General features: G+C 38.2%; 1 protein-coding gene across 5 annotated transcripts in view; it reads right to left on the reverse strand.

Moving 5' to 3' along the window:
- TRPM3 (transient receptor potential cation channel subfamily M member 3) overlaps positions 1–13212 on the reverse strand; it is a gene marked incomplete at both ends in the record, with an annotated part of 386193 nt that overhangs the window by 82913 nt on the left and 290068 nt on the right. For all 5 annotated transcript variants that reach the window (XM_082301542.1, XM_082301543.1, XM_082301544.1 and 2 more), the window contains one exon: positions 2500–2623. In XM_082301542.1, the coding sequence (XP_082157668.1) occupies positions 2500–2623 (124 nt within the window). The remainder of the gene's footprint in view (positions 1–2499; positions 2624–13212) is intronic.

Genomic DNA, 13212 nt, shown 5'->3' on the forward strand with positions numbered 1-13212 from the left:
AGCCCTCATTAAGCGCCTTGGTCCAAATACACTTCTGAACAAAACTCTGATGTTTGTAATGTCAATTCAGATAAGTATACAATTTCATAAAAATTATTCACTGAATTGAGAAGCGAAAATTGCTCTGTCTTACAAATCTAACAAACCTAGATCACTACTCTTCTAGGGCCTTACCTTATCATTCAGTTTGTGTACTTCAGATTTTATTCAACAAAAAATTTAAACTTAATCAAGTAAATGGAACATTACACATAATAATGATGCTTCCTGGGCACACAATTTGGAGACCATTATTTAGGAGTGAAATCCAAAATGTCAGAACTTGAAAAATCTCATGTTCTGAGAAAAGGGGTAATTTTTGCTATGATTATGCTTTTTCCCTGGCTACAACACTTGTGTCAGATTTATATAAGAGAGTCTTTTCACACATTTGAAGCAGGTAGAGAAGGAACAACTATTTTCAAGAAAGCTTTCTGTTCCTTCCATTTGTTACTTGCATTTTATTTTCTTTCTCCTCATCTGTGATTCAGCTGTATTGATGTACTTTACAAGCATATTCCTGCCTGCACCCTGTTTGCACTCAATTATTTAGTGGCACACAGTAATAAGACAAGCCTCTCCTGCATTGTCTACTTTGTTCTCTATCAATTCAGCAGCCACAAAATCAGATAGGCAGGCACAGTGACCACAAACATAGGGAAAATAGCTATGATCAATTTAGCTGCTGCTAATCTGTTGCATCTTCCTTCTAATTTTTGAGGGGTTGATCAGACAGATGATGGTCAGTTCATCAAGCAGTGTTTTGCCCTATGTACAACCAAGCAGAGGGTCAAGCTTGAGGAAGGACAAGAGCTGGGACAGATGTGGCAATATGAAACATACGGCTTTGTAGGAACAGGGAAGTCACCACTCACTCCTGGGAGTACTTCACAGCCCCAAGGTCACCCATTTACTCTGGTTATGCTGCCTTCAGCACCATGAGCACCACCTCTCTTTTACATACATAGATAAGGTTGTGAGTTTTGCAGGACACCGTTAGACTAGCAACCACACCTCAGACATAAAATCTTTCTAGCATACCAATGTTAGAATTAGCTGAGTACAACTCAGGTACTAGACAGAAGCCACTGTTCTAATGTATTCTCTTTATATATGGTAAAGCTAGTGCTATCAGAGTACTTAATTTTGGGCACACCATCTCCTGGCTAATAGCTCTTCATAAGATTAGTAGGTAGAGAATGTCAGTGGTGACGGATGTTGCATATCTGCAAAGAAACTTGCAACAAACACACAAACATGCTTGGAATAAAAATCTTAATGTGAATACTGCAGACAAAATCTTCACAGTTATTTTTCAGTAGCAGGGTTTGTTCAAAGCCTGACAATCTGTTCTGGATTTAGATGTCTGGAATAATCAAGAAATGCATTTTTCTAGTCTAGATAATTCAATGTCTGCCTCTGCTTTCTATCCTTCATTCCTTCTACATTCCTGCCTTTGTGCCCCTCTACTCCTTCCTGTCTCCCTTCCTCCCTCCCTTCCTCACTCTTTTCTTTTATTTTCTATCTAGAAATATATTTTTTATGTCTATATGCAGAACAATGGTCTACAAGTAGGTGTTATTATTATTATTATTATTACTACTACTACTACTACTACTACTAATACTAGTACTATTATTATTATTACTACCTTTACCACTAATGCTACAGAAATACCCACAAAATAATTAAAAAGAAAATTCTCTCTGCTAATCACTGATCAGAAATGTTACAGCAAATTCATTTTAGGGAACTTTCATCAGCCTGGAGTTCCCAGAAGCAGTGATATGAACCAAATCCAAATCTTAGAAGAAATATGAAGTTATAAAATTGAAGCATGTCTGTCCAGTCAATTTGTGACAAATAAAAGTCCACAGAAATGAATCCCAAATTTTTTCAATGTGCTTTTTCTTCAAAAATAGCTCTGCAAAAGCAGCCTCATTTATCTCCCAGAAATTATTGAAAGAACTTGTGTTCTTCAAGAGAATACAAGCACGTATGCAAGGCATAGCCTTGCCACCGCAGAACACGAGCTTCAGAGACAAGCTGCTTTCCTTTCATGTCACATATCTCCATAGTAAGGGAATAGTTCTAGTGATAGTTGTGGAACTCTAAAGCATCTTTATAGTAGACAGGGACAGATACATAATTATGCCTTCTTCTGCCTTCTGTAGTTGAATGAGGTAGAATTTTAATCATGATGCGCCTGAGAATGACTGAAAAGTAGTAATATCCATACCCTACTAGCTGGACTCTATGTGGTCAAAGGAAATGTAGAGGAATTTACAAAAGGGAAGAGATCTGTTGCATTAATCACTTTAAATGCAAAAATACCGAGTAAAGCAAACAAAAGCCAGCATGACACCATTTCAGATTCTGGATCACAGAGGTCAGATTTGTGATACCTTCCAACAGGCACATAAAAGACTTGATCAAAACCATGCATGGAACTCAACATACCAGCTCCCTCTTCTTCATGCACTCCATGAGGATAATGAAGAGGTGCTGTGCCTGGGTTCGGGTGTATGTGAAAGTCTTCTGGATGGTAACTAGCAACTGGTCCCTCAAAGACTCGTTGATAAGTCTGAAATGCAAAAATAAAAGATTAAGTAAAAAAACAGACATGAGGGAACATTTTAACTTAATTTCAAATGTTTTCAGGGAAGAAGGTAGAAAAAATAAGAGTCAACAGATCACTGAAGGTTATTTAGGGCGGGTTTCAAGACCAGGAATTGCTGAAACCATCAGAGAAAAATTGAAAAACACTGTTCTAGGAAAACATGTTGGTTGTGCTGAGGCCCCTCATCTACAAAGTTTTTATATCAGTTCCCACATATCGCATGACAGAAGGTCATTCAAACTATCAGCTCTGTGGGATCTCCCAACAAAAACAAGAAACACACTGACAGTCTAAATTTGAGGGAGACCAACACTTCTAAGTGAACTGAAGACTCCTTTCTATCAGTGAGTTAGAAAATTCAACTCCCAGTGAATTTTATGAAACTGGGAAAATTTATGTTTTCAGTGGTTTCAATTTTAACTTGAAAATGTTAACAGTATCAACTCGCCCTACTGATGTTACACAGGATCTCGTAAGAAAACAAACACATTTCTCTGTTCCTTACTGCACTCAAAGAAAACATTTTGATTTTGGTCATGTTGATCTTCTAGGAGTTCAAGAGAACCCATTTTATATTCCTCCTCAGTGCTAAGGTCAGTACTTGCAAAAAGTGGCCCAACAGCCACAAATAAATAGTAACAGTACATGAAATAGTAGTACTTGAACCCTATCTCTTCATAAAAAATAGCCTATTCCACAGGACTTTTCCGGGTGAAAGATTTCTGGTCTCAATGTCAACGTTACAAAATAGTGGGCTCAAATATAGAACATGTATCCTTTGATGCTTCTACACTACAACAGTTTTCTCACTTAAAAATTGTAACTGACTGTTTCAAATTAGCTAAGTTGGAATATTTTATGGGATAAGTCATCCAGTGGAGTGAAAATCAGAGAATCTTCATGTATCATATTTTAGGCCAGAAGACAAAAAATTACTTATTCCTGCAGCAACTGCAGAGAAATATCAGCAACAGCAGGTATCTAAAAGCCATTGTTAGCCTATGGAAGCTGCTTTGAGAGAACCATGACCGAATCCCTGATTTTTTCATACTGTTGGCTAAAGTTGCTTGTACTCCTCTGCAGTGAAGAGGCATGCAGAATATTCATTACACAACTGAATTTCAAATCCAATTTCATTATCTAGTCTTCATACCCACAGCAACCATGTTGTTAGAAGAGACAACAAATGGAAATGGGAAAGAAGCGTATGGGAGAATACAGAAGATCTGGCATACAGAATTTGATTTTGGCTGTTAAATATTCCTGTTGAATAGTACTTTGGCTTCACAAAGAAGCCTGGAAGGCATATGTCAGTGTGTTTGGATTAAAATGAGTTTACATAGGGTTTTAGACCATGCTGTGTGGTTTTAGACGGCATTGTCTAAAACCCTATGTAAACTCATTTTAATCCAAACACATTGACATATGTTCTTTCTGTGCCTGGCTTCTCCTGCTGTCTTCTACTTTACTACAGACTCCCTTTGAGTGGTGAGTCTACTTCTGCACTTCCTGTTTTCATCTAGGAGCAGTCTGGCCCTAGATGTGCTATCTCCTGGGATACTGGAGAGGCAGCAAGAAGGCATCTACTGCTCATGCATTAGGCAAGCACTCCTTCCCTGCAGCGTAACCCGCCTGCCTCACAGAAAGGCAACACATGATGAGCTAAAACTTCCAGCCCTCTTGGTGGATAACAGTGGAGCTGGCAGCAGAGGACTTGCTGTGTGGGAAAGACAACCTGACCTCCTGTACAGGAGCAAGGATGTCACAAGCACATGGAGACATGAAACAAGATGTCAGAGTACAGCTAGAGATGTAGGACTCCATGCTGAAGAGAGACAGCTTGGAAATACTCATAACCTGACAAGCACTAATATACTTTGAGTTGCAGATTTGTAGGTCATATATGATATAAATTCTGATTTTAGGCTCTTGAAAAAAATGTGTTGTAAATTTGCTTTAATCAAATTTAAACAAAATAGTGGCATCCCTGTATTTATAAGTGGTTCAGAACTATGCAATTTTCCATCAAATGAAGAAAGAAAAAAGAGGCTATTCACAATGAATAAGTTTCCTAAAATCATCAACTGGAGCAGCTAAAAAGATTCATATAAATACCTAATTCCCTTTGTAAATTATATATGAAAGTGAAGTACATGAAAGAGTATGAAAATTATATGAAAAAATACATGAACTTGGAAGATTCTCAAATTAAAAAAAATTGGAAAAAATTTCCAAAGTTTCTGAAATGTAAACCATCCTGCTTTCTTATAATAATCTGATTTTCCTTAAAAAATGTTAGAATCCAAATCTGAAATTTCATTTTAGAAATTGTCTCTCTTTCAGGCTAACACACAGAAAGCAAGAGAAAGTTGCATTGAGTGAAAGCAGAATTGTGTCCTGAGCAACCATCACTTTTCTTTCTCTAATTAAAGCTCTCAGAAACTGTATATTAGCATAAGTTTAAGCAGCATGTAAAGCAAACTTTATGTGAAAAATACAGAACTTAAACCCCAAAAAATAAAGAAGTGCTTCCCTAACTACAGGGTAAAACATCTGTTCAAGTACTGCTGCTCAGAAACTTCCTGTAGTCATAATCTGATTTATGCAGCTATCTAGCCTCACTGAATGTTTAACATCTCCTTGGTCTGCAAATCTACATCAAGCCTGTTCAATACCTTTGTGAGATCAAAACCTTGAAGTGATTGTAATCAGAAACAGAAACAATAATAGCAAGTCTTTCTAATAAAGTAACCATAGCTTTGTGTGCACTGAAATCAGTCATATCAAGACTGTACAACTTTTATTCCTTAGGAATCTATATGCGTTAGAAGGTATCAAATCAAAGTTCCCAATTGTGTAACCCAGCTGGGACAAACACAAACTGTTCCATGCCATTAAAGGCTAAATCTATGATGCAGACACCAAATCAAATTTGTGTAAAACCAGTAATTTCAAGAGTACTGTGAGCAAAACAACTGAGACTTGCAGGTGGGGTGATAATTTATCTCCTTTGCAAACACAACCACATTTCTTACACACACACCTTAAATACATGCTTTTTAAAATCACAGATTTCTAGTTTTAGATTCAGGGAAAAAGAGATGGGCCCACTTCACCAGACTGAAACACTACAATTATTACTTCCATCAAAGTCAGCATAGACTGAACAGTGTCAGAAGAAGACCATATTTTTATCGTCTTTCTACTAGGCTTCAGTTCTAAAACTATTTTGCAACGTGTCAATAAAATCCTGCTTAGGGCATTTTGACGGCATGATTCCCTGAATTCCACTTTTCCATGGAAAAAAAATTGCTCCTGCCTAAACAAAACGTACTACAAAACAACGGTTTAGCCTGTTCTTTTTTTTCCTTCCTCATGTAGTTTGAAACTGTTCTTTCATTCCCTAAATACGTAAGACATGCCCATTTTCCTACCAGTCCAGGTGTATTCAGCTTTTTTTTTCTTTCCCAAAGGTTCTGGATTGCTGATGGAATTTAGGTATCTAATGTCAAAAATATGTCATCTAAAGTAGAAAAATACACATTTACATTCATTTCCAGAACAAAAATTTACTCATAACTGTTTCCTAAGAGTGTGTGGGTTTGTTTTGTTTGCCTGTTTTCAGAAGATGCCAACCTTAGTTTTTATACATCAGATTATCAGAATTGAACTGTATGGCATTACAGAAAAGTCAGGATCTTGAACTTTAAGAAAAAAAACCTTGCACAGGCTCAAGAAGTTTGTCAATAGGACCCCCTGGGAAGCTGATCTCTGGGCAGCAAAACTGCCCTGGGAAATTGCCTTCAAGAAGCTGAACAGAGCTGGCAGATCTTTAAGGACACTTTCCATAAAGCACAAGAATGAGCCATCCCCAGGTGAAAGAAACAGGGCAAAAAAGGCGAGAGACCATCATAGATGAGTGGAGACCTGCTGGTTAAATAAAAAAAACCCAGAAAATGCTCCATCAGTTAGATTAGATATAAAGAAAAACATGTTTACAATGAGGATGATAAAACAGTGAAAGAGGTGTCCCAGAGAGCTGGTAGGTGCCCCATCCCTGGCAACGTTCACAACTAGGTCAGAGAGGGCTCTGAACAATCTGATCTACTTGAAGATGAACCTGCCCAGGGCAGGGGCGTTGGATTAGATGACCTCTAAAGATGCCTTCCAATCAAAACTATTCTGTAGTCCTATGATTCATTGTTTAGGATCAATCAGGAAAGGCCACTTCGAAAACCTGAACTCACAATGAATAAAAGGCAACAATCTGTTTCTGTCCAAGATATACTGGATGATTAAAAAGTGAAGCAAAACTTTTTTCATTGCTTTGACTGATGCAGAAGACAGATGACAACATTTTGGCCTACTCCCTTCTCAGAAATTATGGTTTTTTTAAGCTATACTTAATATTTGAGGAGATAAGAGACATTTCACTTAATCTTTCAAACTCATGGCATATGATTTTGTAGTGATCATTGGAGAAAGATCTGGCCTATAGTCCACCACCTAACTTGCTTAGCTTTCTTTTTCTCCAAAGATTTTTAGTACTGGAATCATACAATGTACTAGAGAGTTACAAAGATTATGCTCTAGCTCACTTTCAAAATGCAACTTCATCATAGATTTTTTAAAATGTATTGTTCTCAAAATGGTTTGAAATGTCTTTAAATAATATACTTCACTCAATGAATTGCACATAATCTAACTTTTCATTTGTGAAGTATTTTTTTTCCCAGGACAAAGTAAAAATATCCATAAAATATCAGTGGGATATGAAAACTATTCCCTGCCCTTCTTTATAGGAAGCTTAGAGGATTTTTTGTTTTAATTATGATTTGTACTCTAGACAATCACACCATATGTAAGAAACATGACTAGAGTCTCTGCTCATATTTTCTTCCACTGGAATTACAAAAAAGATACAGTTGTGTAACTTTGTGGGACTGGCTGAATTTCTTACACATTTTCAAATCCACACATTTTGCATATCATTTTTATGAGAGGAGACAGAAAATAAATGTAATTATTCCTTCATTGTATTCAAACAGGGGTGATTTCTGTGTGCTTTTATGAGGAATCAGCTTCACTGCAGACCTTTACTGGTAGTTGTTCTACATCACTTTTCCCTGACTACAGTTTACTGAAAGGTTGTTCCCCCACCAAAAGAGAGAGGACTATATCAACCCTCCCATGGTGAACAAATTGATTTTCTTCTGTCCAGATTTGATTTGCAAAGTACTTTGTTACAAGAGAAAAGTAATGATATGAATTTATGCAATGTGAAAATAATTTTACAAATTAATTCAAGAGTGATTTGGATCCATGATCCCCTATGATGGGGGGACACCATGGGGGACGCTGAAGAACCATATCACTCTTACATTATGATCCTTTTTGCTCAAAGTGAAAAATTCCTGTATTTTGCCTATTAGTAAAAAGAGATTTAAATAATATTCTTCATATTTAAAGCCTAAAAACTATGCCACAGTGAATCCAGAGAAAGATCAATCCAAAGGCAGTCCTTAATGATTCTCATATGAGGATGCTCATTTACAGCACAGAGAATGTTTGATATTTCCTTGTGAACATTAGGCAAGAAGTACATTTTTATGGCATTATATTGAACTCTTAAGGGTCTCATGCTTGCAGGAGTAGAACTGATAGAGTAGTTAATGAGCTACAAATTCAACTTGGAGACTACATTCAAATACTGCAAGTAATTTCTCATTCTGTAAGGAAATATTTTTCTAAGAAGTGACATAATTTTAACCTAGTGTTTCATTTTTCTTATTTTATTTCAGTATTTAATAATGAAATAAAAGCCTCTGAGCATTAAAAGCTTCAAAATATTCCTATACAGATGCACTTTGCAGTTGTTTTACTTTCAGCTTTTGCTTTTATGTAAGTCAATGAAATGAAAAGGCATCCATTCTCGAATATACAGTCCAAAATACTCCCGCTGTATGTGGAGGAGAGTTACTACCAACAAAGATATTCACTTAGAGCTTAGTAAGTACTAAATTCACATATTTTTGATTATCTTATGCTCTCACCCCTCGATGCTGTTCATTGTATTTTCAAGTAAAAGAAAAAATAAGTGCTTCAGATCCTGGAAAACCTGACCTTTAAATCAAGGCCAATAGTGAAAAGCAGCCAAATGATTCTTCCAATTTACCACATGGGGAATGTTGCATTTAAGATATGTTCTTATTTAAGCTGTACTGTGGACATAGCTTGTTTGTCATTAAAATGTAAAAGGTACCAGGAATTTACTCAGCTCTACTAAATTACTTCTGAGAATTTTATTTACTTGTACTGAAATGTAGCCACCTATTGCATTCCTAAAACTTTGTTCCAGACTTTTCCAGACCAAGGCAAAATGTAGTCCCTGATATTAAAGTCATAATAAACTTAAACTCACCCCCAGTGTTAGTTCTGCATATCTGATATTCATAATGCTGAAACCTCAGCTCAGTGGACAACTCCACGTGTGCCTTACCTCCCTTCAAAACGTCAATGAGAAAGATGAGAAAATGAGACCTCAAAACTGATTTGCCCCTAAAGTCTTTTTTTCCTTCGAGGTGTGCTTCACCATTCCTTCTGAAGTGCACATGGTACCTCACAGAGCTGCTGGCGGCACCTCCTGCAAGGCAGCGCGGGCACAGCTCTGGGACGTGCTGGCAGCCTCCTCCACTGAGGCTGCGCTCACAGTGAAAATGTCTGCCCAAAGACTGTCCTAGGGGAGTGGAATGTCTGCCTCGTCATGAGGAAAGCCTACAATTAGGCCTTAAAAAGGCAGATTGAAGCTTGTCTCCTGTCTTTTCAAAGATGCAGAGGCACTGGCATTGTAAAGGGGTACCGCACCTTCCTTAATATAAGAAATCATTCATTTTTCTGCTATGTGGAATGTTTTAGGAAGAATAAACAACAAGGAGGGAAGGCTGGCACATCACAATTCTTTGAAACCCAATACAAAAGGACCTACTGGGCAGACAGGCAATTGTTCAACACTCTAAAGGGTTTCTTTAAATTGATGGATCGGCACAACAGTGATCAAAACTCAAGCAGAGAGATGTATTTGTTCTCCTACATCTCCAGACATAGTTATTTTCCCCATGGAAACAAACTTCCAAATTGACTTAAAAACACACAGAGCTCAGAGCAGTGCTTAGTAGACATATGCACACATTCTTATGTGTAGAAAATTAATCCTTGTTGGGCTGCCATGAGTAAGAATTTGAGGCTGTGTAAAACCATCATAATACTATAAACACGCAAGTGAGTTTTTTTCTGCCATTAATGATGTAAGTGTTGAATTATTTAAATCAGGTACCCAGTCCATAGCAGTTGAAAGATACGCTGTGTCTCAGAGAACACCCTACTTCTGGTCAGCAGCCAGAATTAAAATAGGTTTTTGACTTGATAGTCTGATTACACAGTGGACTACAGAATTAAAGTTTGCATGCAATTTAGATTTATTACCTTGATTTAGAGTTTAATAGACACAGCTTTGTATAACCTACTTAGATTCTATCCAAAAGAAAAAGCTACTATCTGAATTCAGTTAACGTGGCAATTATTTGGTATTCTCCTCATGGTGCTAAGCACTATTCAAACACAGGTTAAAGAGGGGAAAAAAGGATCCAATTTGTACCTGAAGTCTAATGTATTTGGATAAAATATTTTTATGAATATAAATTATATAGGTGTTTTACTTCTGGTATTATTAAAAATATCACTGCATGCCAGACTGATGTTTTCTGAAGCAGGATGAACACAGAGATTTCCACTAGCTAGTTTAACGAATTTCATCATTTGTGCATTCTATTTAGAGCAAGGTGAACAGAAAAAATGAAAAATTTTGTTGGTTGATAATGTTGCAGGACACAATCTGGAATGGGACCCCCACAATAAGAAGACCCTTAGTGAGACAGAATAATACCTTTCACAAAACCAGGTATGAGAGTCTCAGGTAAGAAATTGCTTGTTCTGCCTCTCTTGATACTATAACTTGCCTTTTCTACAGGCAGGAGTTCGTGATGAAGAAATAGAACCACAGCATCATAAAATCACAGAACCATAGAACGGTCTGGGTTGGAAGAGATCCTTAAACATCATCTAACTCCAACATCCCTGCCATGGGCAGGGACACATTTAACTGAACCAGGTTACTCACAGCTCCATCCAACATGGCCAGGAACAATTCCAGGGATGGAGCACCCCGAACTTCTCTGGGCAGCCTGTGCCAGTGCCTCAAGACACTCACTTTAAAGAATATCTTCCTTATGCCCAGTCTAAAGCTACCCTCTTTCAGTTTAAAATCATTGCCCCTTGTCCTGTCACTACAGGTCCTTGTAAAAATTCTTTCATAGAAGTCCCCTTTATATATTGAAATAAATTAATTCATTCTCTTGCTGTACTTTTTTTTGTGATGACAGCAGAACACAGACAAAGTAGACATACATAGCAAATAAATGAATAAAGCATATTTGAGTAAGGTTACATGAAGTGCATTATCAGTGAGGTCACTGAAAACAGAGAAACAACTTCTCAAAGATTCAATGAAACCTGACACATCCATACCTATCACAGAAGCAGTTCTGGACTAAGCATGAACCTGAATATAAAATGGATTTAAGTATTTGTGGAAAACGATCTTTAGAAAATGAAAGAAATCTTGTGGAAAACAAGTTTTAGGTTGAGTGAGTTCATGATCACACTTATTTCTAAAACACATAATAGTGCTTGGTCTAGAGCTCAGTATTTACAAATTTATATTTTATCATTTGCTTATTGTATGTGTGAATAGATATACCCCCTCACACTCTAACACACACAAAAATGAGTCCCCAGGGAATCCCAACTGGAAGATTACTGCAGCTACTTGCAGCTGTAACAAAGCATGTAAGCATGAAACAGCTCTTAGTTATGACAATCTGTGGGATTTTTGCTTCTGCTTTTATGTTTTGTTCCAAAATTATTAAATCTACTCTTCATTTGTTATTTTCTACTCTGGGCATCAGACTGAATTCTGCTCTGGGAACTTCTGAGAGGACAAAGTCCACTATCATTGCCAAACACCTGGAAACACTCTGAGGGTGCTTGTCGTTGTCAGGTAAGGATCAGGTTAGGGCAGCCACAAGGCTGTGGACCAAGAAAGCTCCAGCATTTTCTAATGGACATACTGCTACCCTTGATCTAGGGTGCTCAATCTAGGCTGCCCTTGATCTAGCCTTTCTTGCAACTGATCCCTTATGAGGCAGGGCCAAGACCTTGTTAACTGGTGCCTGGAAAAGGCCTATCTCAGAACCAGACCAAGAGTACAGCCAAGCTTGTGCAGCAGATTCTGCAAGAGGATGCAAAGAAGCGGTCCTCACCTTAATTTGTTCCACCAAAAATAGTCTTAGGTATGGTGGTGACATGCTAGAGAGTAATTTTCTCCAGGGCTGGAGGTGCTGCCCTTGTCAGAGCAGAGGCTTTGATGCACATGGAGTTTTCAGTAGTGGATGCAGCTCTTCAAGTCATAGGCTGCAGTGCTCAATTCTTGATGCTAGGAGAGATAGCCTTTTTTCCTGTAGGTCTGTGATCTTGGAGGAGCTCCACCATCAAGCACAGAATTACGTACTTGGTGAAAACAAGAGTGTTGTTGGACATAGCCCAATAAGATGAGTGCTATCCTTAGTTTTTCCCAGATTAGAGCAATATTGTGGTAAATTCTACAAAAACTGGAGTGGATGACTCAGACTTATGTGCACAGGCCCTCATCCTTACAGAGAATTTTAACCACTGTGATACCTACTGGAGGGACAACACAGTAGGGCATAAGCAATCCTGGAGGTTCCTGAAGTGCACTAAGAAGAACTTCCAGATTCAAATAATAGAGCAGCCAATGAGGAGAGATGCTGTGCTGGACCTCATAGCAGCAAAGAGGGGCTCTGTTGGGATGTAAAGGTCAAAGGCAACCTTGGCTGAGTGACCATGAGCTGCTGGAGTTCCAGATTTTGAGAGGAGGAAGAGGGCAAAAAACAAATCCCAAGATCCTGGCCTTGAGATGAACAGACTTTAGCCTCTTTGCGAATCTGCTTCAAAGGGTCTCACAATACGACCAGAGGGAAGAATGGCGCAAGAAAGCTGGTTAATATTCCGGAATCGCCTCCTCCAAGTTCAGTTAATGGGGCAGGGGACCTGGTGACATAGGAAATGGAAAAAGCTTAAGTACTAAGTGTCTTCTTCAGTCTCAGGCCCCAGACACTTGGAGAAAAGTCTGGAGGAAGGAAGTGGAAGATGGTAAGGTCACAAGTTCATGGATCCTGACAGTGCGTACTCACAAGTGCTGCGGGAGCTGACTGATATCATTGCAAAGTCATAATCTTTGAACAATCAGGACAACTGGAAGAAATGTTTGTGGACTGGAGAAAAGCAATGGTCACTCCTGTCTTACGGAAGAGCAAGAAAGAGGATCCAGGGAACTACAGGCTTGTCAGCTTCTCCTTGAGCCCCTGTGGGGCTGTGATGCAACATTTATTCCAGTCACATGAAGGAGATGAAGATGA

This window comes from Coloeus monedula, assembly GCF_965178545.1.
Source record: "Coloeus monedula genome assembly, chromosome: Z".
In the NCBI taxonomy this organism is placed as follows: Eukaryota; Metazoa; Chordata; class Aves; order Passeriformes; family Corvidae; genus Coloeus; species Coloeus monedula.